This window comes from Felis catus, chromosome C1 (assembly GCF_018350175.1).
Source record: "Felis catus isolate Fca126 chromosome C1, F.catus_Fca126_mat1.0, whole genome shotgun sequence".
NCBI classification, from domain to species: Eukaryota; Metazoa; Chordata; class Mammalia; order Carnivora; family Felidae; genus Felis; species Felis catus.
In genome coordinates this window covers 77,469,658-77,497,041 of record NC_058375.1, presented here as the reverse complement: position 1 = coordinate 77,497,041, position 27,384 = coordinate 77,469,658, and the positions used below count along the sequence as shown (strand labels likewise).

The following is a 27,384-nucleotide window of genomic DNA, read 5'->3' as shown; positions in this document are numbered from 1 at the left end:
GTGGAAAAAATTTTTTTCTTTTAATGTTTGTTTATTTTTGAGAGAGACCGAGTGTGAGCAGGGGAGGGACAGAGAGAGGGAGACACAGAATGTGAAGCAGGCTCCAGGCTCCGAGCTGTCAGCACAGAGCCTGATGCGGGGCTTGAACCCATGAACCATGTTATCATGACCTGAAGTCGGATGCTTAACCAAGTGAGCCACCCAGGCGCCCTGAAATGTTCTTTCTTAGATATTAAATTCTCTTAGAGAATGTCTCCTTCCCTGCACTTTTGGTAGTTAAATTTTTCTTCGTTAATTTTCTTAGAATATGTTAACTTGATTGTGAATCACACCAAGAAAATTTTTTTTAGCTAAGACTTCTTTCTGTTACTGAGATGACTTATTGTTTTACTATTTTGTGACAAATTTCCTATAAATGAGGTCAATGAGCACCTTTTCTATAAAACAATCTACTTCCATTTTTCATATATTTGTTGAGCCAGGTCAATTTTTGTTAATCTGTCTACTATTTGCTGGAGAGACAGCATTCATTAGTCTCAAGAGGAAAATATGTCCAGTGACAAATGTGTTTTTAAAAAGAGGTATTTTTCAAATGAATAGTTTGACATAAGAAATAGAAAAGAATAACTTTATTAAACATACAAATTCAAGAACATTCAAGTTTTTTTTTTAAAGATTATAGTATGAGAAGAGTGAGTACATCAGTGCTAATGGCTAAACATATGCCATACTTACCAGAGCAGGTAGACACACTGACTTGAATGTACAAAATAACAAAATGTTCTGTATCCATAAGCTGTTTCTATATTCTATCCTCACTAAATGGGAAACTTCTCCGTGGATCCACACCCCCAAACTTATTTCCCACAAAGAGTTTGATATGCTGTCACTGATATATATCATTTTGGAATGTAGTAATTCATAAGTCTCTACCTCTGGTCCTCTTCTCTGCCCACTTCATTATCTCTCTTCCCAATCTGCCCAAGACTGTAGTAATCAATCTTCTTTGAGCAGGAGCAACTTATTTATAATAGGATATAGAGATCCTGATGGCTCCACTCAGAGGAAAGACTCTCCAATAATATTCTCAAAGCTGTATTCACTTTTCCTTTTAGCAGCTACCTAATTACACCTAGGATGGTGAGAAAAATAAAAGCATTTTGGACTATCAGTCTTCACCTTGGCCCTGCAGCTTTCCTTTAATCAATCCGTGTATGCATGAAGTACCCAACTGTAAACATGTGCAATATTTAACAAAGCACACAGAAACTTTGTGGAAAGCACCACGTTATTTTCAGAGAGAATTTAGGTGTGGGTAGAGAAGGCAAGAAAATCAAGAGAGAAACCATTAATGTGGCAATTCACACAAAAAATACTTTAACAAAATACATTAAAAAATGGATAAATTCAATTTTAAGTGGTATTACCTCCAACATTTTCTCATTAGTTATTTTAGTGTTCATAAAAGGTGTAATATATGCCTCTAGAAGAGGAAATGATCGCCTTTACCTATAGAATGGTTAGAGCACCAACACCAGGTTGAGTTTTCTAAAAGTACACATAGCTCATTGCTTAAAGAAACCAATAAAGTAAGTCTTTTGACTCATTTAGTCCCCATTACATCCATTAATTTTAAGATCACATCCATTAATTTTAAGATTTGTACCTCAAACTTCTATGTACTAAGGCTAAAATAGCTTCTTTCTCTGCATATGGCAGTGACAAGTAATTAAGGAAGCTGAAGATCTAGTTCTACTTGGGTAGATCTAACTCAAAGATCATGTAGTTAGCCCTAAGAACTATCCTAGGCATCTCTGATCTTAGTCCGTATTTCAGCATTTGCCAGACAGCAAATACTAAAATTTTAAAATAAATTATTCATCCTGCCCTGGTCTCTAATCAAGAACTTATGGCTATTACAAAAAACTCTTTTTCATCCCATCTCATAATACACAATAGCAAACATTATAAATAAGGAACGATAATCACAAGCTCATATCTTTAAAAAAAGGGTGCAACAAAGCCTCTTCAGCTGTTATTCTTGAAGCTGGATTTAGATCTAGAAGTTTATCAAGCAGGTCATAAGCTTCATCAGGTACCTCATTCCAGCCTGCTAAATTGGTAGTATCTGTATCCAAACCACCCCCACAGCCATTACTGTCTCCTTTATACAATGAATTTCCTGAATGCTGTGCTTCAGGTGTTTGTATAAGGTGAGAAACTTTATGGTCAGTCTTCTCTGAAAATGTTGGGTCACGAGAAGCAGGCCCTTGTACACCGCTTGTTAATTTCAGAGTGTTAGAATCTATACCTCTGAGCTTCTCACAAAGTTTTCTCAAGTCTTGTGCTGGGACTTCTTTGCTACACAATATCGACTTGCCTAAAAAAGAATAAATACATGTACATTATTTGAGTATACCAGAAGCCTCTCTAACGGGAAACATCCATGCCCAATTGTGTGCTTTGGGGATATATTTGCCCTGCATAAGAGCTAGAGTACCACATGCTAATATTTGTGTCTTGTACTACATAGTTGAAGGTCAAATCATAAAGTGGGCGGTGGTAAGTAGAAAGCAGTGACTTACTAAGCTATGTAAGGGACTCACTTGACTGTCAACTCCTTCAGCTTCACCATATCCTTCTGTAATCTTTCCTCAGCTGCAGCTCCTGTTCCCTCTCCCCCTTCCTAGCTTTTACATTCCTCTGGCTATATGGTTCCTGTCTTTGCCTAGGATCCCCTGTGCTCCCCCATGTGCTCGGGATACTCCAACTTATATCCTCACTCAGCTTCAGGCCTCTGTGAGGCCTGACACTCTGACAGAATTGAACATTCTAAACTTGTGTCGCAAACTGTGAAAATTTCTATTACTTTTGTTAGCCTGTATTGTAACTGTAGAGCTGTCTCCCCTACTAGACTCTGAGCTCTTTGAAGACAGGGTCTATTTTATTTACTTTTGAATCCTCAAAGCCTAGACAATGTCTAGTACATACTAGGTCCTCAATTAATGGTGGCTGGACTGGATAAAAAAGCTTTATTCAGTCTCTCAGGTCATTGTTCAAGTATCACATCCTGACAGATACTTGGGTCCCTGACCAACCCATCTGAAACAGCTGAGCCCTCTTCTCTCCCTTTCTCCTTTTATCTTTCTCAATACTACTCATTTGTCTGACAGATTTGTCTCCCCGGCTAGAATTTAAGTTCTGTAAGAACAGATTCAACAATACTACCTGGGCCACATAAAGTCCCAATAAATGTTTCTGAATGAGTTAATAAGCCAGATCTTAGTTTTTAAAAATATAAATGTCTCCGAAACAATTTCCTGACAATTATTCACATATGGGCAAAAATAAGCTAAGCACACAAACAGGCAAAAGTGTATTGTATTTGCCTTATATATTTCCTTATTAAACAGAAATGTGGCTCTAAACAATGGAGTAGCACAGCATACAGATTTCTGGGGTACATGGGTTGTTAAAAAAACAATCTAGCTCTGGATGCTATAAAGTTACTTTTACATGTCCTGATCTAACTACTGGATTGTTACATAAAGTTACATTTACATGTCCTGATCTAACTACTGGGTGTTCTAAGGCAGGGAAAGAAGGGAGGAGGAGGTGGCAGGCAGGGGAGAGACCAAGGAAAACAAATGACCAAAAACTAAGTCTGCTCAGGATACAACATGGCAATGCTTTTTTACTCTAAATCTATTTTATCATTCTTATTCTCTCTAGAAAATTATAGGCAGAGGAGAATAGACACATAGTTTTATTCATTAATTTATAGGCTATGCTGAAGTTATGAAATAATTAACAGTATGTATTACAGTATCTCCCTAAGTTATACAACATGCTTAAATTTTTTCACATGATCAAAGGAGGGCTCATTCAGGGAAAATAATACATTCAATCAAAATATTTTGTTACAGACCAAGTGTCAGGCCATTTGTTTTAGCTCAAGGTTTTTCTTTTAAATTTTTTATTAAAAATTTTTTTAACGTTTATTTATTTTTGAGAGACACAGAAGAGACAGAGAATGAGCAGGGGAGGAACAGAGAGAGAGGGAGACACAGAATCTGAAGCAGGTTCCAGGCTCTGAGCTGTCAGCACAGAGCCCAATGTGGGGCTCGACCCACGAACTGTGAGATCGTGACCTGACCCAAAGTCAGTTGCTTAACTGACTGAGCCACCCAGGCTCCCTTCATTTGAATTTATTTGATATAACGAGTCCTTGATGACAATCCACAGTGGGGCCAGGTCTAGGTGTTGAGGGCAGTGAGGCACGTTATACACAAGAGAAGTACAAGTACTCTCACTGCTAATCCCAAGCAAGTCATTTCTTTGAGTCATAAAGGAGAACACAAAGGTGACTACTGCAGTTTTGAGTCCTTCTGTATTCAGCCCAAAGTTATAGTAAGATTTGACTGAAACAGCTGCAGAAGTCATACTAACAAACCGAGACAAAAACTACGTGGCATTATTAGTTTCTGAGAACAAACATTATGATGATAAATCTTTAAAAGCCTAGGCCTGCTATCATGACACTTGCCCTTAAATGCTTTTGCATCACTTGTTGTGCTTCCATTGTTGGTCCTCATTATAACTTTGACTACAGATAAGGGAGAGTTAAAGCTCTTCAACAAAATGTTTTGATGTCCATTCTCTGATAAACTTCATAAACTTCTCATGAAGTTTTTCAACACTAGACGAAAAGTTTTCTCAATCAGTTGAGAGTAAACATACTCACGTAAGAATACAATTTCCAAGGTATCAATCCATCTTGCTTTCCATTTATGGTCATTTTCCCTTTGTGTATGTGTATTATTTCAACCTATTATCCTTTGATAACATTTTCTTATATTAGGTGCAAGAAAGTGAGAAGTTGTGGATTGACTTTGCTGAAGAAACACTTTTTGGTAAGCTTCCATCATGGAGCTTTCTTCATAACCACCACCAAGCTTTTCTGATGGATTAGACCATAGCAATGGTGTCTAAGTAAGGGGCAATCATTTTTGCAGTGGTTCTTAGAAGTAGTTCTTGGTTAAAATCACTTGTTTTTCCAAACTAACAAGCCTAGACCCTTCCTATGTATCATATTTTCCTGAATCTTATTTCCCAGGAAGGAGTAGAGTGAGATAGGCATATGTATTTAAGTTCTTTAGATAATTCTGATATGGACCCGATTAAGACCTACTGATCCTGGAGCTGGGCACAAGGGCAGCCCAGCTACTTATGAAGTGGGTTGTTTGAAATTTTGTCCCACAGGGGTATTCTATATTGTGTGGTACAATCACAGCCACCCACTTTGGAAAATGTTAACTATAACTGTGCATGGAGAATAAAAACAAGGTGAACATGTGAGTTAAAGTCATTGGCCAGAACAATGTTGAGAGAATTCACAGGTGCCCCATGAAGTCTTAGAAGTATAAGAACTTGTGTAACTAAGGAGATGACTTCCCACAACATATTATTTATATGCTTAAAATAATACTCCATCAGCAAAGGTGTTCTGCACATTTCTCTTCCTTGCTCCCCTAACCCTAAGGAACCTAACAACCCACATTTTATTATCTTCCCTACTGAGTCCTTATTATTCTGTCTCATAATTAACTGTTTACTTGTGAGTATAAACTGAGATCAATTAAGGCAAGCCCAAGAACACCTGATGCTTAATAAACATATAATAAACTAAAACATCTACTATTAGAAATATTTATGTAATAAAGTCAAACCATAACTACAGGGAGTTAAGATTTTATTCCTTATCCTTTTAAGATTATAAGGTTGAACTTTAAAATATTTAAATAGCACTTTGTGCTTGCTGAGATTAAATGATTATATAGAAGAAAAATGGATAAATTATTTTCTTACACAATGCTATTAGTTTTCAAGCAACAGAGAAATTTTCTACATAACATCAGAGAATTTCTTAATAATTTGATTTATAGGAAATTAAAAAAGGCATTTCTTTTGTTCTATAATATAAAACTGCTTACCAAAAGTTTTAGCTGCTTGGATAGTTTCCCTGGATCCACGAATTGTCATAATTTGAGCCAAAGCAGTTAAATCATCACTTGCTTTATAAAATGGATACCGCCCACTAAGCAAAGAAAGGAATATGACACCTGCAGACCACATGTCAATTGCTGTAACAGAAAACAAACTTTAAAAAAAATTCCATATCTATAACTTTATCATCAGTAGTCAATTTACATCATTGTTACATACATAGTTCTCAACCTTCGCTATGCAAATCTTGAGCCTTTAAAAACATTCTGATGTCCAGGCCCAATCCCTCAGAGATTCTGACTTAATTATGGAGTAGGGCTCAGGTATCAGAATTTTTTAAGTTCCTCAGATGCTTAGAGTGTAATACCATGATTGAGAAACCGTAGTCTAACATCCTTAATACAAAATACAATATTTTCTTTCTTGAGCAACATGTTGGTAAGTTTAAAAGGACATTTCATCATTATAAAACACTAAGTAGATATGTACTTTGTAAGATCAAAAGAAATCCAAAAATAGCTATGTGGAAAATTCTGGATGTTCCTCAAGAATTATGCACCATAGTGAAACTGGCTTATTTTAGTGAAGAGTATTGAATATTAGAAGCTTTTCTTCAGCCAGGTGCTTACCCTAACTTCTGCTATACAATCTTTCATCTCTAGAATTCTGACAGTTAACATTAAGACTAGCACAGGTTCATGTTAAACTAATTTTTTCTTTTAGGGACATCTCTCCTAACTGCTGACCCCCCAGTATCACCAAGTTACTTGCTCTCCATTACCTTGGCCATTGTATCACCTGCCTTTCTTTGTTCCCTCTGTAGCTCTGCCTGCTCCTTCAACATTTTCCCCACCCCTTAAGGCTGAGGTTCCCCACAGTTCCCACCTCTTCCCTGGACTGACCCCATCTACTTCACAGCTTCAACCATCTTTTATATACTGATGACATTTAACTGTATTTCCAGCCTAAACTTCCCTAAGTTTGACTTTTACTCTGTTGGACATCTCTATCTTGGTGTCCCCACCAAGATTGAGATCAAGCCAATTATGCCTCAATCCACCTTATCTTTCCCTGTAAACCAGTTACTTCTTTATTCTCCCCCTTGGCTACTGATACCCATTCAAGTCCCCCAAGCTAGAAATCTGATAAACATCCTGGGTGCCTTTTCCTTCACCACCCCACACCCAAATCTCACATCCAGTTATCCAATACGTTCTGCCTTTCCTTTACCTTTCTTTTCATTCCTATTACTAGTGCCCTCATTCAGGCTTTCATCAACTCTCACCTGGACCACAGCAGGCCCCAACTCTCCAAAACCTATGCTGTCTGCACACCTGCCAGAATAATGCAGTTAAAATATAATTATCAGGGCATCAGGGGGGCTCAGCTGGTTAAGCATCCGACACTTGATATCAGCTCAGGTCATGATCTTGCAGTTTGTGGGATCAAGCCCTGTGTCAGGCTCTGAGCTGACAGCATGGAGCCTGCTTGGGATTCCTTCTCCCCCTCTATGCCCCTCCCTTGTTCTTGTGCACGTGTGCTCTCTCTCTCTCAAAAATAAGTAAAAAAGGGACACCTGGGTGGCTGACACCGGCTCAAGTCATGATCTCACAGTTTGTGGGTTCAAGCCCAACAATGGGCTCTGTGCTGACAGCTCAGAGTCTAGAGCCTGCTTCCGATTCTGTGTCTCCCTCTCTCTACGCCCCTCCTCCCACTCATGCTCTGTCTCTCTCTCTCTCTCAAAAATAAATAAACATTAAAAAATAAACTTAAAAAACGTAATTATTACCATCTCTTTCCCTTGAATAACTTCCCAACACCTATAGGATACAGTCCAAGCTGTTTAACATGTGTGATCTGACTTGCCTACCTATTATCAGGTTTATTTCTCACCATTCCTTCACTTCCATCTTACATTCTAGCAACACTAAACTTGTTTCCAATTGACTAGACTAGACCATGTTGTTTCTTCAGATTCTCTGCTCATGCATCAATGCCAACCACCTACTCCAATTTAAGTTCTCTTCTCAGTGGTTTTCTCTTCAATGAACTTCCTTCCATATTCCCTTCAAACAGGAATAAATATCCCTAAAATACCTCATATAAAGATTTACAATCATGCTCAACAGGTTACAATTATTTGAGAGTATAAGCAGATAATTTTTTTTTTTTTTTTTTTTGGTATCATTAGCAAGTACAGAATACACACAATGGACGAATGCATTTCTTTCAAGTCCATTATCTAGGGGAATGGCAGGATTCATTTACTCAATGAGATTTTTCCTGGGTTCTGGCTTCATGACAACTTTGGTAGATTCTAGATTTTTTTCCTTTTTCAAAACTCTTTAACTCTTTAATTCTACTGTATTATTTTCACAATAACAAAAAATAATTTTAATCAAATACACACTCTTATGTGCAGTGCAGCACAGAAGACTTTTGGGGGGTACTGGGCAAACAGATAAAACGGTGCAAGTCTTAAGTTAGCAAAGACTACTAAACACAATTTTTCCTCTACAAATATGACATTAACAAAATTCGTAGCAAAATCATCTTGTAAATAGATAAGCAAGATGCATTGTACAGGAAAAAGTCTGTTACAAGAAAAAAAAAAAAAAAGCAAAAACAAACCCAACACTAGGAGTAGAAATTTTCAATAGCATTATCTCAAAAATGGGACTGCCACACTGCTAGAACTACTTACATAACTTATTAAAAGCAGAAAAACTTAATATTAGTAAAACATAAAGGTCATAAAATAAAATATACCTGGGATAACCAATTGTAATTGGGTTCTGTATTTCTAGTGCAACATACCTGTGGTTTGATTGGGGCACTTTGTCAAAACCTCTGGTGCTCTGAATCCTGGTGTACCTGCCCTAGGGGCAACCTGTTGTCGCCTTATGATGATGAAATAAGAGTTTTCTAGTTATGTTAAAGTTTAATTATTTAAGACCAAAAAGTAACATTTATCTATTTATTTCACAATAAGTTCTGCCTTGATACCTATATAAATAAAAGTTATTTATAAAGCAAATCATAATCTAGTGTGATGAAAATCCTAGATTCTGCTTCCTACTGGTCCCTCCCCCACTCCCCACCTCTCAAGTTACCAGGCCTTATTCCAGAAAAATTTTAAGGTAACTTCCAGGTGTAAAAGGAGGTAGCAGATTATAAGAACCGTAAGAGAAAAGTAAAATACACCAGAATTGAATGCAATAGAATTCAGAGGCATAAAAATCACTTCTGTTTGGAGTGATATTAGAAAATTAATTTGACATACTTATTGACTTATATACTTCAGTTAATCAGGAAAGGCTCAAGAAAGCTCATGCAAGTTTTGAAAGAAAGGGAGGAATTTATGAGACTAAGGGTAGGAGGTGGGAGTGAGAGAGACACCCTATTATTTGGTTCTGATTATTCTACACAGGTGGGAATAAGGTAACAAAAGATTAAATCAGCAAGTAAAATGTGCAAATCCAAGGTTCCAAAGAAACCATCCCTGCCCCCACCAAAATTACTTGCATACAAGAGCAAATGTGTTTTTCAAAGAGCAATTCATGTCAAATGAACACGAGATGACAATAGTTATCATTTGCTCATCATCGTACCTCTCCACTTTAGTGTCTGCGTAGTTCACAGAACCGTGTTGTTCTCTTCCTTGCACTAAATCAACTGCCCACCAAATCAATGCAATTTCTAATCATGTCTGGCAGCATGCTGATGATTTGGTAGCAGCATTAAATCACATTACCTTGAAAGGCAAATGCTGCAAACTTTATCTGTTGCATAGCAGTCACAGGTCAGGCTAGCTGGGCAAGAACTGGCAGTTTTCCTCATCACACCACTAGTCATAACTTTTGTAGAAATAGGCTTCTTTTTTGTTGCTAACTTTCTAGATAGTACATCCACAGTCTTTGACTGCTTCATAAGCTGTAAAAGAAAAGTCGCATTTCCTATTTCTGTGATATTTAACCTAATGCCTTCAAATGCTAGCATGGCAAAACGTAACAGCAGAAACATAACTTTTAAAAGTGCTGAATGTGCTGTTGGATTGTAAGTAAACAGCTGTCTATTAAAGTATTTAAAATCTTTTTAGTTTTCTTCTGTGGAATAAATGTATTAAAATTTACTAATCAGTCCTCAATTGGTAAATATGTGACTTACAATTTATTAGAATTTTTCCTGATAGGTTACACAAGTATAACAGTTACGTTCTAGTGTCTAACTCCATTTCAGAACTGTAAACTGCACAATTACATTGGCTAAAATCAGTTTTAATTTGTTGCTTATGCTATCTAGCTGTTATAGGATATCATAAGTCAATTTAAAACCGTTTAATATTGATGACAATTTTGTAAACTTTATAAACATCTTTACACCATCAACTGTGTGTCAGAAATGTGTTAGTTATTAGGAGCTCACATCCTAGTAATGAGAGAAAAGGCCTTAATGTTCTAAATGTTCCTTTAGAAAACAGCAACAACAGTCAGCTAACCAAAAATGATGAAAAATTCCACCAGAGAAGTTCAGGAAAAAAACTGGAGAAAATAAAAGTGTTGACAAGATGCTCAAAGCAGTAATACCTTCTGCCACAGCAAAACTCTACTTTTAAAAACGGAGTAATAATAAATGCTAGTCTACCAATCCCTAAATTCTCTTCAGTGTACTGACTGATGATTGCACTATTAAGCTACATTACTTACTTTCACTGCAGGGCTCTCATGTGAAATGGAGCTGTGTATATTGAAATTTCTTTCTCCAAAAACAGAGCGCTGGACAGAAAGGCCTACAGATCCCTCCTACAATACCAACAAAAACAAGGAAAATAAGGATTATATCTGTAACACTTTCTGCCAGCTGTACTCTGCCAGTTTTGAAAGAGTTAAGTGACATGAAACAAAAACAGCTGCATCCAAGTCATTCTCAGGCACCAAAACACTTCTGTGAAAGGAGAAAATAGTCTAGACAGAACTCTTAACACCCATATAACTGTTACCATAATCCACAAATATATATAACTAAAAAATTTAAAAACCACCTGCATGGATGTTACATTTTGCTGTGCAGCTAAAATGGAGATAGACACTTCAGAATTTTTCCCCTATAACTAATGTTTTCTTTAAAAAAGGATAATTAATCTGAACTTTATAACATGCAGGGAAAAATTATTTTCCATTTTTGTCACATAATGTAACATTATAGAGACATTATAAATCTACCAAGTAATTTGTTTTGAAACGATCTATTATAAATCTTAGTGGAATCTAATCAATTGAATATGTAACAGATGTAAAAACAAATTTTTTAATTGCAAGTATTATCCTGGTATTATATCTCCCTCTGTTGGATAAAGAAGTACATTTCTAAAACCGTATTAATACGTAAATAAAAGAGGTAGAACCTTTCCATCTTTTCCTTGTTTAATCTGACTTTGTGCATTTGCATAGGGCCTTTTCACGGTCTTCATGGTAGGCTGCTGATCGAGCTCCTTAGGTGCTGCTGGGCCACTCAAGGAAATCTTGTTTCCTGTGATTATATGGGATTTATTTTGTGAACAACTCTCCTGTTGAGCTTCAGAATGGACAAGTTTGAGAAGCTCTATTTTGGTATCATGGGTTCCTTGGGCCAAACCAAAGTCTACCAATGCATACCTAAGAAACAAAAGCAAGCATTTTTACTTCTTTGTAACAACTAAAGCATAGTAACATCATAATATGCTCTAATCATATTTACACAAAAAGTATAATTCTTTAGGGGATTAAGAATTTATAACATTCTTGGGGCACCTGCTCAGTCGATTGAGTGTCCAACTCTTGATTTCAGCTCAGGTCATGATCTCCCCATTCATGAGTTTAAGCCCTGCATCAGGCTCAGTGCTGCCTGCAGGGAGCCTGCTTGGGATTCTCTTTCCCACTCTCTCTGCCCCCCCCCCCCTCTCTCTCCATAAATAAACGTTTAAAAAAAAACAAACAATTTATAACATTCTTGAAAAAAGACAAGAAAAATGAGTTTATAGCCAAGGTAGTGATTTAAAAGCTAACTAGGCTTGAAAATTAAGGAATGATACATCCCATACACACACAAAAATCTTTCTCCCTTTTCTCCCATGGCCTGTGCGGACAAGACAGACAAGGACTGCAGGATACAAGCCCAATTCTTTGTTCTCTTATGATGGTTAAGATGGCATCATAGTAGATACTTTTTAATTAACAAGCTTAAAAGAAAAATTAATTAAAATCATGGGTTTAGGGGCGCCTGGGTGGCTCAGGTTGGTTAAGCGCTTGCCTCTTGATTTTGCCTCAGGTCATAATCTCATGATCTGTGGGTCTGAGCTGCACATCGGGCTCCCTGCTGCTTGGGATTCTCTCTCTCTCCCTCTCCTCTCTGCCCCTCCACCATTCTTGCTCTCTCTCTCAAAAAATAAACTTAAGAGAAAAAAATAAAATAAAACCATAGGCTTAAAACTTGATTCAATTAAAGAAAATTAAAGAGAAAAGTCAGAAGTGTAAAATCCAAGAAGTTATAGTTCTATACCTCCTACCACTCTCAGTAGGATCCATCATATAATAAACAGTATTTAAGCCAGGTTTTCAGCTTTACAACACCTCTATCAGTATAAAAAACATATATGTATATAAACATATACAATACAAACTTACATAATAACAGAACTTCAGTTTTGAAACAGGAAATTGGCTATCATGTGCTCTAATTCCCTCATGAAGCCCAGAGATAAGAGAAATGTGGAAGTTAAAAAGGCCTATACCGTTTTTAAGTTTATTTTAGCTAAGTGCTATTTCCACTGAACCATGGTGTATCTAATAATGGACACTGCTTTACTAATATAATTTTATCTTTTGTTTCACTGTATTTCCATTCCCAACCACAATGAAAATTTAAAACAAAAAAATCTGTGCATGGCTGTTATAGTATGTTTTCTATCTCCCAGGTGAACCCCATAGCACAAATTCATTCAAGTGTAAATATCTTCTAGTAACTTTTCATACTTACTTTTTTAGGCGCCTATTATATAAAAAATTGCTGGGTTTAACATCACGGTGAACAATACCAAACTGATGAATGCGTTTCAAAGCTCTGAACAGATTAAACATATATTCCCGTACTTCTTGAAAAGAAAGAGAATTCAAAATGTCCTAAAATAAAGTTATGAATAAGATCATAAAATTGCTTTCAATTAAATATTTAGCCAATAAAAAGTCAGTAAGTATTAAAACCTACCAAAAAGGACTCATGCTCCAGATACGGCATAGCAATAACCACATGATCATTTTTCCTAAAGCAGTATTTAACTCCCATGACATTGTCTTGCCCCCTAGTGGAAAAACGCATAATGAACTTTAAAGGAAAGGTCAAATGAAATGAAACCTTATGCTAAGTTTCTTTAAAAATGCAACTTTAGCTATGCATAAAATGCTGGAAAACTACTTAAAACTACTCTCTTGTATGACAGTATACATGTTTAACTGACTTGTACAAAAATAGCGCCATTTATGAGGTTAGTATAATAATTCAAACATGAGATCATTAGTTTTAATTGGGGAAGTAACAGAATGAGAAGGACAAGATGAAAAACAATAATGAATTAATAAGCCTTTGTAGCAGATAAAATGGCAATAGTAATGAGTAAGTTAATTAAAAAATAATAGCTAACATTTATTGAGCATTCACTATATTTGCCAAGCTTTGATCTAAGTAAGCAGTTTACATCTATTAACTAATTCACTTAATCCTCACAATAGCCCTATGAGGAAAGTGCTATTATTTCCTCCCCCCCCCCTTTTTTTTTACAATTAAGGAAATTAAGGCACAGAGAGGTTAAGGAACTTCCCCCCAAGTTAAGTTAAGGAACTTAACTAAACTACTAAGTCATGGAGCCAGGATCTGAATCCAGACAGCTTGCTCTAAGGTCTTATGCTCTTAACTACTATGCTATATTGCATCATAAAAGATGAAGAAATTAACTTTACATGGTTTTGAGTCAGTAGAACAACATGGATACCACCTAAAAATGTAGAGAGATCAGGAAAAGAAGCATCAAAAACGAAGACCTCCCTCTTTTTGATAAAAAGTTCTAGATACAGAACTAAATCTTATGTGAGAAGTGAGAGGTCAGTGACAGTGCTTGTGGAGAAGTGATACCTAAAGCTGTGAAAATGATTAGAGAGAAGAGCAAATGAGCCTTGGAAAATTGCCAAGTTGGAGGGCAAAATAAGGAAAAAGGGGCAGAGAGCCCAGAAAGGGATGTCACCCAGATGAGGAGTTTTAAAAGAAGTAGTCATCAGTATGAAGGTCATAGAGAATAAGGACTGAGGGAAGGCTTTTAGTTTGGCAAAGAGGAATTAACTGGTAATTTTTCTGAGAATAATTTAAGTGGAAAGGAAGAGGCCAAACAGGACTTAAGAAGGGAAAATAAGATACACTGGAAGTAGAACATACAATTTGCCTAAAATATCTGGCAAAGAAAAGAAGAAAAACCAGTGTGGGAGCTAGAAAGGAAGCAAGATCAGATAAAGACTTTTTTTTAGCATGAACTTTTTTTGAAGTACATGGAATAGAAAAGTGGTAGAGAAAAATATTTAAAACAGGGAAAAAGGAACAATTTTATTCAAGGGAGTAGAATGTATGTAATTATGCCTTACAGAGGCCATCTCATTCTTTTGTCTTCTCTAATAAACATAGGGGCAAAACAAAGAAATAGGACTGTCCATTCACTCAATAAATATTTACTGGGCATGGTTATTTGGCAGACAGTATGGTAGATATTAGGGATGGGAAGGTGAATTAAACTTAACATGATTTCTGCCCTCATGGAGTTTACTATCTAATGAACAGTAACAGATAATAAACAAGACAACAAAGGACAGATTATGAGGGTTTTGAAAGAGATCAAAAGGTGCTGTGACAATAACAAACAGGTGAATCTAATTTAATTCAGATGACATCTTTGAAGCTTGCTCAGATCAGAAAGATCAGCCCGCAAAAACTGGGAGAGGACTTAGTGACCAGGGAACCGTAATGGGTAGTGACCCTGAGATGAGAAAGCTCGAGACAAATCTGAGGGAACTAAAGTGACTAGAGCACAGAGAGGGAGGTAGGAAGAGTGCATGATACAAGGTTGGATTTTTTTTTCAAAGAATACTGGGAAACCACTGAAGGATTTTAAGAGGGGGAAATAACAGTATACAATTTATATTACATACATACAAATTTTTATATTTCAAAGATTACTCTAGCTGTTCTGTGACCATGGGATTCAGGGGGAAAGAGAAGAAGCAGGCTATTGTAGTAATCTAGGTTTGGTCTGAGGTAGTGGTTGAGAAAATAGATATGAATGGGTTTTTAGATATATTTTGGAGGCAAAAATAGCCAGGACTTGATGATGGAGGCTGAGATGAGCAGATGAAAACAGGCTGTTGTAGTAGGCGTTTTTGTGGGGGTTTTGGCAGGCAAAGGAGTATTAAAATTTAATTTTCAGCACATTAGGTTTGAGATAATTATTAGGTACTCAAGTAGAAATGTCAAATCAGTAGGTGGGTATATACAAATCTGCAGGTAAGAGGTCTGAGGCAAGATATACACTTATGGGAATCACTATCATACACTTAAAGCCACATGGAAATACATGATACTACCCAGGGAAGAGTACAGAGCAAGAGAGCCTAGGATAAGGCACCAAGAAACTCCAACATTTAGATGTCACGTAGAAGAGGAAGAACTGGCAAAAGATATTGACAATGAAAGGCCAAATAAAGCAGGAAGAAAACAAGAAGTATGTGACAGTATAGAAGTCAAAAGACATTGGTTTAATCAATTATGTTAAACTCTGCCTAGGGTTCATGTGAACAGAAAAAGAAACTGGCAAGATGGAAGTCACAGTGGACTCTTATCTAAAGTGGTTTCAGTTTAGTATAGAGAAAAGTAGACACACGGTGAGAGTAGTGAAGGTAGGGTATGGAAGTGAAAATAGTATGTACAGATCATTTTTGAGAGGTCTGGCTGGGAAGAGCAGCAAAGAAATGATGAAACAGCTGGAAGAGGGATGGCAGTACAGGGGGATAAGAAATACTAGATCATGTATGTTTGGAGATAGGAATGACCTAGAAGAGAAAGACCAATGGGAAAGACATGCCAGATGATTCTGCTGTTCAAAATAAAATATGAGATGGGGCTGTCAATAGCTGGGGAGATGTGAAATAGGAGTTCCCTACATTTTAAAAAATATCTAGACCACCGTTTGACTTGGCAGGAAGATTAGAAAAAGAAGTGGTCAGAGCACAGGAAGTCAAGCTGAGCCTCAAGGATAATCCATTCTAAAAATATAAATTCAATTAACCATCCCAACATTAGAGGGGGAAAGTGCTACCAAACTGCAGACTCCTGACTGAAAAATATATTGAATTCATGGACAATCTAACCACCCCTGTTAGATATCCGCTTAAAAATCTTAAATATACAGGCAGTTCAGTTAAAGATAATGCATACCCAGCCACTGTTAGGCACTGAAGTTCAGCTGCAATTCTTATAGGATGACTTGTTGGAATTAAATGTTTCAGAGCTATTTTCTCTTCAGGTCCTACTTGTAACTGTGCTGTGGCCAAATAAACAGAGCTAAAAGTGCCTGTAAAACAATGTATTCAATTTTTCAATATTTGGTTTTTAAAAATGTTAATGAAACAATGCTAAAATAGATCCTAAAACTGGAGCCCATGAAATTATCCTAATCTATCATTAATATATTTAAAGATATTATACATGACGAGCAAAAACATCTAAAAATAGGACTTTCAATTTTTAATAAATTCTTAACTGTCTTCAATTCTTTAGGGGATATATTAATTTACCAAAGCTCTACAGTAAATCTGCCTGGGTTAGCATAAAATATTTCCATGGTCATGATCCATTCTAGCAAGTATTTTTCTATAGTATTGTCATTTGAAATTACTTCCTTTAGAGTTGGATACAGGTCTGTTAGAAGTAGACTTGTTAATAGTCTTGGAGGGAAAAAACTACAAAACCACCTGGGCTTTTAAATTTAGCATTAAACTAAATAGAAAAAATAAAAGAGCTGTGGTCAGTTAAATTTGAGAAAACTGAGTTAAAACAAATTGATAAATTTCTTTACTACAAAAATTTCCAAAGCTAGAGCTTTGTGTGCTTTGTGTGTTTAAGTACATCACAAATAACCAAAAGGGAGCCATACATACTACATTTTCCAAACTTATTTAGCCTTAGAACACCCTTCTCCCCTCCCCCTCTCCAGGAATAGCTATTAATGTTAGGAGGACAGCAGTGTTTTCCAGAACAAAATTTTTGAACACTAAGTCAGTGTTCAAAAAAGGTAAAGATGTAAAGATCTGCTTCTTACATCCCAAAACATCTCACCTTCTAATTTTTTTGCCCAATGACCTAGGCTTCTTTGTGTTTGACACTTTTCATTGTGAAAAGCAAACAATGAAGTAAATGGAAGCTTTTTTGTTTTTAACTATTTAGGCATTTCCTAACATAGCCACCAAAATCTTTTATTATCTTTTACCTTCTCATTCACTTCACATCTGATAAATTCACCCTTCATTTAACCAACAAGACTGCCAGTCTCTCAATGACATTTATGTCGATACTGACCATCTTATAAATATTGTTACCACTTGATTTCCATCATTTTGTCACCTTAGATTTCTCTGTTTCAACATACAGTTCTACCTAACTACAACAGAGGAAGAAAAAGGAGGACTTTCCTTGATCAAATTCCCCCACATGAATCTTAAATTTTTCATTTTCAATAATTATCCTTAACAATACATTAGTATATCAACACTTTTTACGGTATAACAGCATAAAGATTAAAATAGGACTATTCATTTTACTGTAAATATTTATTCTTTCATTCTTTCCAGGGGAAAAAGAAAACCTGATGTCATAATTAGTAATATGACCATGATCTTATTATTTTAAAAAGTATATACTTTTCAAAAGGAAATAGTAATGAAAATCAAGATTATACAAAGCAAAAACATAAGGGAAAAAAACTTATAAATAAAGTAGATCTCTAAGTTACCTTCTCCAATTTTGTCCTTAATCTTAAACAGATTACCAAGCTGTGGTACAGCTTCATAAAGCTTCTCAATATCTTTTTTAACACCTATCAAGGAAAAAGAATTTATAGTTATAATTAATGAAAGTATATTTTATACTTTAAGTTAAAAAACCTCAATGAAATAAATTCTAAAACGTAATTAAAAAGTTAAAAAGTAGCTATAATAAACTTTAAAATCATGATAAAAATATTTAAAACCCTGTTAAGTTGCTGTAACACACTTCTTGAAAAAACATAAAACTGTTAAGTCCCAGAATCACACACATCAAATTTCTATTACTCAGAATTATATTAACAGATACACTGTCACTGCATAGAGTACAACACAATAAAGAAGCTTAATTTAAAAAATAACTAAACAATTTGTGCTGTGATCACTAGATGGCATGACAAGGACACAATGTAATTTTCTTGAAAACTATTTCTCTTCCCCAAAGATACAAAATCTTACAAGCTTGGGAAAGTTTTATATATTGAGTATTCACAGTGTACCCTCAGAGAGAAATTCTACCAAAGCTCTCAGGAATGTTAAAAATATTTTTAAAAAAACAACTATCCCAATTATCAATAGTATCCTTTATCCTTGAGACCAGATAAGATAAACTGCTACTTTTAAATACATATAAACTCTTTACAAAAATATACATGATTAAAATAAGAAAGGCAGTAATACCAAATGTGATAAACTACTGGATATAAAAGAAAACTACATACTTAAGAGTTATCGGATTTTATTACAGTATCTAAGACAAACATCAGCTACTTTTTAAGTTATAATAGTAATAATGTAAATAATGTATATAACAGTTTAAGACATTTTCAAACCACTTTCACATGTATTATCTTTTCAGATCTTCACAACAGCACTGGGATACTGGCAAAACAGGAATTATCTTGATTTTCAGATAAGAAAACCCTATTTAGGAAAGTGAAATTATGTGTCCTTTTAACAAACACTGTGTTTTAAAAAGTGCTCAGGGTCCTCTGGGTGGTCCAGTTGGTAGGGTGTCTGACTCTCAATTTCAGCTCAGGTCATGGTCTTGCAGTTCATGGGATTGAGCCCCGAATTGGGCTCCATGCTGACACTGGGGAGCCTGCTTGGGACTCTCTCTCTCTCCCTCTCTTTCTGCCCCTCCCCCACTCTTTCTCTCAAAATAAATAAATTTTTTAAAAATGCTCAGCGATGGGAATGTTAAAAAAAATTAACAAATTTGGTGCAACTCCTGTTCTCTAAGAGTTTAGTCTAGTGGAAAAGTCAGGTGTTAAAAGCTCTGAATACAAGACAGTAACTATAATAATACAAGAATGCATATGTTACTAGATATAAGGAAGGGGAGGGGAATGAATACAGCAAGCTCCAGGTGACAATTAAGCTGTGTTTTGAAGCACTCACCAAGTAGAAAAAGTGGATGAAGGCATTTTATGAAGAAGGAACTATGTACACAAAGGAATGGAAAAGGAAAAAAGCATGGATTATTTTATCCAAGGGGAGAGGTCGGTGAGGGAGGTAATGAAATTCAATGTGGCTGAAGAAGGGAGAGGGAAAGAATGCAATTGAAAGCCATGGAAAACTTTTAAGCAGGAAGATGACAAGCAGAGGATGAATTTGAGGGGGAAGAAGAACATTAAGAGCTGGAAACTAAATAACAAGCCAAGATCTAGTCCAAGAAGATCTAGTATTCTTTCCACTGTATCAATCCATCTAAGGAAATGGGAAGAACTTACTTTCCCATCTACTTCATGGGGAACTGGAGAAGCTTCATGGGTTTCAATACACGAGGCAATACCAGAACAGTAATTATGAGTAACAGTTTTGGAGATGAGAGGACTAAATTAAAATCCTGGCTATTATTTACCAGACTAGGTACGACTTTCCTTGAGCACACAGCTTATTACATTGAGCCTTAGTCTCCCCAACCACAGAAAAGGGGTAATAACTGTACCCATGCCACTGAGATACTGTGAGGATTAAATGAAATAATATACATTAAGAAGTTTTTAACACAATGCCTGACACATAGCAAATATTAAATAAAAGTGGTAATTCTTACTGTTGTAGTTATTAACATTATTTCTTTAGCACTTTTGTTTTACCCTTTACTTGAAATCTTTTTCCCTTATTATTTCATGTGGCTGGCTCAAAGGTCAGTTCTTCTCTGATATCTTATTTAAAACAGCATTCCTCTCGTTACCCTGTTTATTGTCTTTGGAGTGCTTGTCCACTATAAAATCATCCTGTTTATTTGTTTGCTCTCTGCCTCTTCCCACTAGAACATAAGCTCCACCAGTACAGTTCCCTGTGTGCATAATTCACCACAGTACACTCAGCTCCTAGTTAGAACAGTGCCTGGTATGCTTGTTCAGTGAATGAATTATTACTATCATTATGGGCATTCAGAGATAGCTGAAGGGAAGAAAAGCAAAAGTTTAGACGTTACAAAAGAGTGAAGAAGTCAAGACAGTAGCAGCTACCTCACTATACACTACCACACTACTTCACTCTAGAAACCAAAACCAAAGCCAGGGGGGAAAAGCCAGCCTCTAGCAGTCACTCTTGCCATAGTCAATTATAATCTTTCTTAATGGGTGTCAATTCCAACCAGCTTCAAATTCCGGTGTCACAGGAAAGGCACCATGAAAGGGTAATAAAAATGATATATTCAATTTTATATTACATGTCCTTGATTCTGAAACACAATTTTAAAAACTCTGAAATTGGGATGCAACTTACAATTATTGTCAGCCAGTATCAATACTTACAGAACAGGTATCAGTGACTTGACGAAAATCTAAGAAATCATAAGAGAGCATTCACATTTAACCCTTTAAGAGCAAACGGTTGTAGGGAAAAGTGGTAAAGGTGATGAAGCAGAATCAAATGTAGGCCAGCTCCACATAATTGGGCTCTTATGAGTGCATTAACAAATGGTAATTAAAAAATGAATTCTTCAAAGAAATTCTGCATCATTAATGTATAGAGAACATTATGAGGGGGAAAATGGGGTGTCAATGAGTGTGACTATACTCAAAGTGACTCAGAAAAGAAAGATGTTAAATATTTAATTTCCTTTTTAATTATGTACCTGAGATATACAATTATTTGTCTAATTACATCCAAAAGAACTCTTTCAAAAAGTATAAAATAAAAAATTCTAGGTGATAAGAAAGCACTGTGTCATAGTATAACTGGCAGCATTTCTGAGCAGCAGATAAAATGGGGTTATCTAACAATCAATGGTATTTAGGGGCACCTGGGTGGCTCAGTCAGTTAAGCATCTGACTCTTCATTTCAGTTCAGGTCATGATCTCACAATTCATGAGTTCAAGCCCTGCATCAGGCTCTGCACTGACAGTGCAGAGCCTGCTTGGGATTCTCTCCCTCCCTCTGTTTCTCCCCTATTTGTGCCCTCTCTCTCTCAAAATAAATAAACTAACTTAAAAAAACATTTTTTTTAACCAATGGTATTTATATACAATGAAATGTTAAGAACCGTATTTGTAGTCTCTTTACTACAAAATGTATTGAAGTGTTTGTGTGGATGTTTTGTTGTGTGTGTGTATATATGAGAATACTAAAAGCTCTGTAGTCATATGATACAGAGTTGTGCTGTCTTCTAGTTTCATGTAACTAAATTTATTTTTTAAGGATTTTATTATTATTATTATTATTATAGTGTTTATTTTTGAGAGAGACAGTGCACATGCGCAAGCAGGGAGGGACAGAAAGAGAGGGAGGAAGGATCTGAAGCAGGCTCTGCACTGAGAATGGAGAGTCCAATGCAGGGCTTAAACTCAGGAACTGTGAGATCATGACCTGAGCAGAAGCTGGACGCTTATCCGACTGAGCCACCCAGGTGCCCCTTAAATTTATAAATTAAAATTTAAAAAAATTAAAAATTTCCTGTCATATTAGCTATAGGTGACAACATAGAAACATTTCCATTATTACAGAAGGTACTATTGGGTGCTGAAATAGAAGAAGGCCCAGATTCAACTCCTATCATTAAACCACATTAATACTCATTTTCTTAACCTGAAAATCAAAGGGGTTAGATTAGATGAATTTTCCTTTGAGTTCTATGTTTTGGAACTTCCCTTTGTATTAGCATGAGCTGGCAGTCAGTAATAGAGACACTGGTTAACTATTAGAAATCACCAGAGAGGAAATACATGTAATAAGGAACTACTGTAATACACAAGCCACGTGAAGGACTATGTAAGCTCAAGGTGTTCTCATGCCACTACTAACTTGCTAGGCACTTACGTATCTTTACAAAACTCAAAATATGTTTATATTAGTTTCCTGTCACTACAGAACAACTCTGACATTTTCAAACAACAGTAAAACTTTCTGACAACCAAACTGAATGCAAAATCCTCATTTCTGAAGGAGATGAGAGTAAATAGCAAAAGAGAACATTAATGTTAAATGACAGAAAACACTACTAAAGGCAGAGACGAGAATGAATATATACTTTGAGCATCAGGGGGAAGATCCTGAAAAGTCTGCAAGCCAAAAACATTTACATGCCTATACTTTATTTCTTCTTTAAAGTTTATCTATTTTGAGAGAGTATGTGCCAGTGGGAGAGGGGCAGAGAGGGAGTGAGAGGGAATCCCAAGCAGGTCTCTGTGCTGTCAGAGCCAAAATAGAGTCAGATGCTTAACCAGCTGAACCACCCAGGCACCCCTAAATGCCTATACTTTAAACATGAAGGTCTAAGCTTCCATTTTGAAATTTTAAGGAAAAATATTTTTCCTGCTACATAATATATCCAAGTGGCTTTAATACTATGCTCTCAACTTTCATCATTGCTGGCCTGTACCATCTATTCGTAACATAGTACCCAGAGTGATCCTGAGAAAGCTAAGTCACCATGTCAGTATTTTGCTCAAACCTAGGAAGAGTTTCACAGCTTGCTTCATATAAAGGTGAAGGAACTACCTCCTCTCCTCATACCTCTCTTTGCCATCACTCCCATCACCCTCCAGCCTCCAGTGATGAGGACCTGGACAAGGCTTTGCTATTCCTAAATGCTAGGCACACTCCCATCTCAGGGCCTTCTCCCTTGCTGTTTCCTCTGCCTGGCATGCTCTCCCCCATATATCTATGTAGCTCATCACTTTACCACCTTCAAGTCTTAGTTGAAATGTTACCACACTGAAGTCTTCTCTGACCAATTACACTTCTTAAAAATCACAATCTCCTACTCCAACACTTCCTATCTCCAGTTCCCTTCTATATTTTCTTCACAATACTAACCACCTTTGAACATATTATTTCTTTTATCATCTATCTTTCCAGTAGATTGAGGGCATTGATTTTTGTCTGTTTCATGCACTGATTTATTCCAGCACCTAGAAAAGTAATTGCACATAATATTTAATATTCATCATATAAACAAAATGTTTTCAATTACTTACAATGGAGTAAAACTGCCACTCTAGGAATATATGTGATGCTTATTCTGAAGCTTTGTGTACTGTCTGACTTACATCTCTTAAGCTAGGAAGATCATATAATTTAGCCCAAACTTAGGCACTCTTGAGAGTGAAAGGGGACACTAATAACAATTACAGTGTGACAACAGGCATAAACTGGATCTGTCCCACACAAATCATACTATAACCCATTTTAGTAGCAAGAGCTAAGAACATCCATATAACACATCACAAGCGCAACTTATAGTATAGTTCAACAATACAGAGGAAAGTAAACATTAGATACAATATTATGCCCAGTATTTTATTCACTGTGGCATTTTTCTTAATAGGAAAAAATGGAAAACAATCTAAAGGCTTACTAAAAAGGGTAAATTAAATAAATTGTAGCATACTATGCAATGAAACATTAGCCAGTCAACTTAAACCAAGCTGTAGATAATTTACATAAGAAATGTTCAAGTTACATATTGCTAAGTAAAAAATAAAGACTAGAAATAAGTTGGTTATGATCCTAATTTAGTTTTGTTTGTTTGAAATGTATCTCGTTATGCACAGGATGACTAAAGGACTGTAACAAAAGGTCAATGGGGCAATATTTGTATAATAATGTATAAAATTTGGACGTTATTTCCTTATTTGAGTTTTCTACACTTTTTAAATGTTCATCAATAATCACATACACTTTTTATCAAAAAAAAAGAGCTACAAAAGCGACATATCCTAAAACAAAGGGCCATGTTATTTGTCCATTACACTAAGTATTTTACTTTATATCCTTGCCTTAAACCATTCATTCATGTATTTTTTTTAAAGATTTTTTTTTTCAACATTTATTTATTTTTGGGACAGAGAGAGACAGAGCATGAACGGGGGAGGGGCAGAGAGAGAGGGAGAGACAGAATCGGAAACAGGCTCCAGGCTCTGAGCCATCAGCCCAGAGCCTGACGCGGGGCTCGAACTCACGGACCGCAAGATCGTGACCTGGCTGAAGTCGGTCGCTTAACCGACTGCGCCACCCAGGCGCCCCTCATTCATGTATTTTTAAGCACCTACTCTGTGCTGGATACTATTAGGTTCTGGGAATACAAACATATACAAAAAGGTCCTACCATTCAAAAGTTATTCCACCAAGAGAAAGTGAATCATACTAGCTCATGAGACAGTTATGGGCCTGGATATCATTAGCTTTACTCCTTACTGAAGTTATTTTTTATATAACCTTAGCTTTTACTAAGCATCATATTAAAAATAAGTATGAATAAGATTTCAGCATGTTTTATGAGTTATTAAAGGTACTGCTTATAAGGTTCAATGTTCTGTTACATAAAAGTCACAAAACTTTAGAAATTTAGACTACAATTCACTTTACTCTTTATTTCCCAGATTTTCAAAATATTAGAATAGTAGCTTTCACCTGAACACAATGCTAAAGCCATGTCGGATTCATCTGTTCATACACTCTGCCTAAAGCACAAGATACACCAGGAGCTATATGAGATACTGCCTTCAAGGAGCTTACAGTATAAATGAAAAGACAAAATACACAGAGTGCTAAAAGATACAAGAAGGTTAACACAATGACTGTTATTATTGTATTATGGGTCCAATGACACAGGAGAAAGCTGAATTGTGAAGAACAGGACAAATGGAAGAGGGACAGCAGCCATGAAACTGGATGAAGTGGCATTTTAAGATTATTCTAGTAGCAGTGTACCAAATGAACTGGAGGATGGAAAAGAAGTGAAAGCAGGCAGTTTAGGTAAGAAACTTCATTGTAATCAGGAGCATGGTGTAAGAGAACAGATTACTGTGGTGGAAGTAGGAATAAGAAGCAATGCCATACATATTAAAAAAGAAGTAAGATAAAGTTGGATAATTTCTTATGAGAAGCAAATATAAATCATTAAGTCGAAGACAACTCTAGAGTTTTTAAAGCACAGGCAACTGGAACAACTGGGACATTAGAAAGGGTACTCATTTTGACACCAAAGAAGAGTTTAAGTTTTAGTCAGAAAGCAAAAGCATGTGATATCATTTTTCTAGAGTGGATAAATAGATCTCGTGGATAGAAGGTCAAAATTAGTATCTTCTGGAGAAGCAAAACATGCTTAAAACAAAGATGGAAAAGAAGGTTTAGCTATCTTTTAGGAAAAAGGAAATGGTCACCTGGAACTCCTCTATTTAACAAATACTTATTAAATGCCCATTATGTCCCAGGCACTGCTAGAGCAGGCATGAAGGTGCACACATTTTAGTGTACACGATCAGGTATTGTTTGACCCTCTCCTCACTTCAGGGTCTGGGTTAAGGTCAAACAACACTGAGATGTACACTGAGATACAGTGCTTTTGTACTGCTACATATATTTCATTATTTATTTGTCAGTGAATTCTGCTTTTCAATACTTCAAGTGAAAATTCCTCCATCGCCGACTTCTAAATCCAAGTTTAATGCAATATGAAGACAGATAAGAACAGAGATCTGGGAGAAGAAATTCTAGTTTGGGTATCAACAAACTGTTCTTGGATAACCACCAATGTTTAGACTCTAGCAGCTTCTGTAAAATGACATGGATGGATTACAATCCTTCTAAAATGCAATCCAATCCTAAATCTAGACCTCAGGAAGCTTTACTGATATGTAAAACACTCCCATGTAAACATACAACTCACTTTACCATTCGGGAAGTTCCTTTTAAAAAAAATAACCGAAATCACAGAATTGTTGCCTGCACATCCTTGGAATTAAACACATACCTGGTAGTTTAAAATTCTGCTCATGTTTTTTTAACGAGCCATCCGCCTGAACCTGGTCACGCTGGGGAGAAAAAGCCATTGGTTCTTCCATCTGAATCCCCAAAGATGCCTCCATCACAAAACAACTGGGATGCAAAATGTCAGCTAAGGGGTCATGTCCACCGGGGGAGCAAAGCAGCTGTGAAAATTAGAATACTGGAGAAGATGAGAAGTTTAAATCACTCACTGAACCAAGCAGTAAAAAAACGCCAGTCCCCACAGGGGCAGATATTTAAAAGCGCACCGTACGTCTAAATCCCCAAAGGGGGTAAAACTGTGGGCCATTTCTAAGGATTACATTTACTTCCCTTTTACCTTACAGCAACACAGGCGGGGGGGGGGGGGGGGGGGCGAGGGGAAAATGTTCTAGTCAGGGGAGCCGCCTCGGCGGCCGGCGGTGGAGCGAAGGGTGGTGGCGGTAACTGGGGCGGCAGCGCGACGGGACGCAAGCCAGCTGGAGAATAGGGGAGCAGGGGCGGGTACGGTAGGCCTTATGGGGAGAGCGGTTTGACCTGAGGGAAATTAAGGAGGAATGAGTACTGAAAAGGAGGGACAGGAGGTTCGCTCAAGGCCCCATGCAAATTGGAGAACTGATCCGATACTGGCCATCAGCGGAGGGGAGAGAAAGAGGGAATGAATGGGATCCTTCTGGGAGCACCGGCCGCGAGCTCCGCGGGGAAGGACCTTCCTCCTTCAGACCCGAGACCCAACGGGATGCTTAGTGCGCAGGCGCATGACTTTCCCGCCGTGGGTCAGCGGGATCCGAACAGGGGTGGGAGGATGGGTTACTGCGCTGCGACAAGACCGAAGTCACGATCCAGAATTCGTTTCTAGTCCCTCAGAATCCCGCGCCATGGAACAAACCGTCGGAAACTCACAGTTTAAGGGAATACGACTTCTGTGGCTCCCCAGCTGCCTGGGTCGCCGCTGCCAAGAGATCCCCACCTAGCGACTCTGCCAAAAGCGCCTGCGCAACACTTCCCGCCTAGCTGCTTCTAGTTGCTCATGCGCACTGTAAAG

The 27,384-nt window shown here is 36.8% G+C and overlaps 1 protein-coding gene across 4 annotated transcripts; it reads right to left on the bottom strand.

The window, feature by feature from the left end:
* Nucleotides 1-614: 614 nt before the first annotated feature.
* On the bottom strand, nucleotides 615-27,373 carry CDC7 (cell division cycle 7). Of its 4 annotated transcripts, none has more exons than XM_003990296.6 (12): nucleotides 27,243-27,373; nucleotides 26,326-26,520; nucleotides 18,086-18,169; nucleotides 16,513-16,648; nucleotides 13,249-13,342; nucleotides 13,021-13,163; nucleotides 11,411-11,660; nucleotides 10,713-10,808; nucleotides 9,761-9,939; nucleotides 8,824-8,906; nucleotides 5,994-6,143; nucleotides 615-2,380 (listed from the first exon to the last, which is right to left on the bottom strand). In XM_003990296.6, exons 2-12 carry the CDS (start codon nucleotides 26,438-26,440, stop codon nucleotides 1,986-1,988), a joined length of 1,725 nt encoding a protein of 574 aa, XP_003990345.1. In that variant the 5' UTR covers nucleotides 26,441-26,520; nucleotides 27,243-27,373; the 3' UTR covers nucleotides 615-1,985. The 4 variants fall into 4 exon arrangements, with proteins under 4 accessions (XP_003990345.1, XP_003990346.1, XP_019692980.1 ...); XM_003990297.6 differs by having other exon boundaries at nucleotides 26,326-26,503; nucleotides 27,243-27,368; XM_019837421.2 differs by lacking the exon at nucleotides 27,243-27,373 and adding an exon at nucleotides 26,971-27,096.
* Between the last annotated feature and the right edge of the window lie 11 nt (nucleotides 27,374-27,384).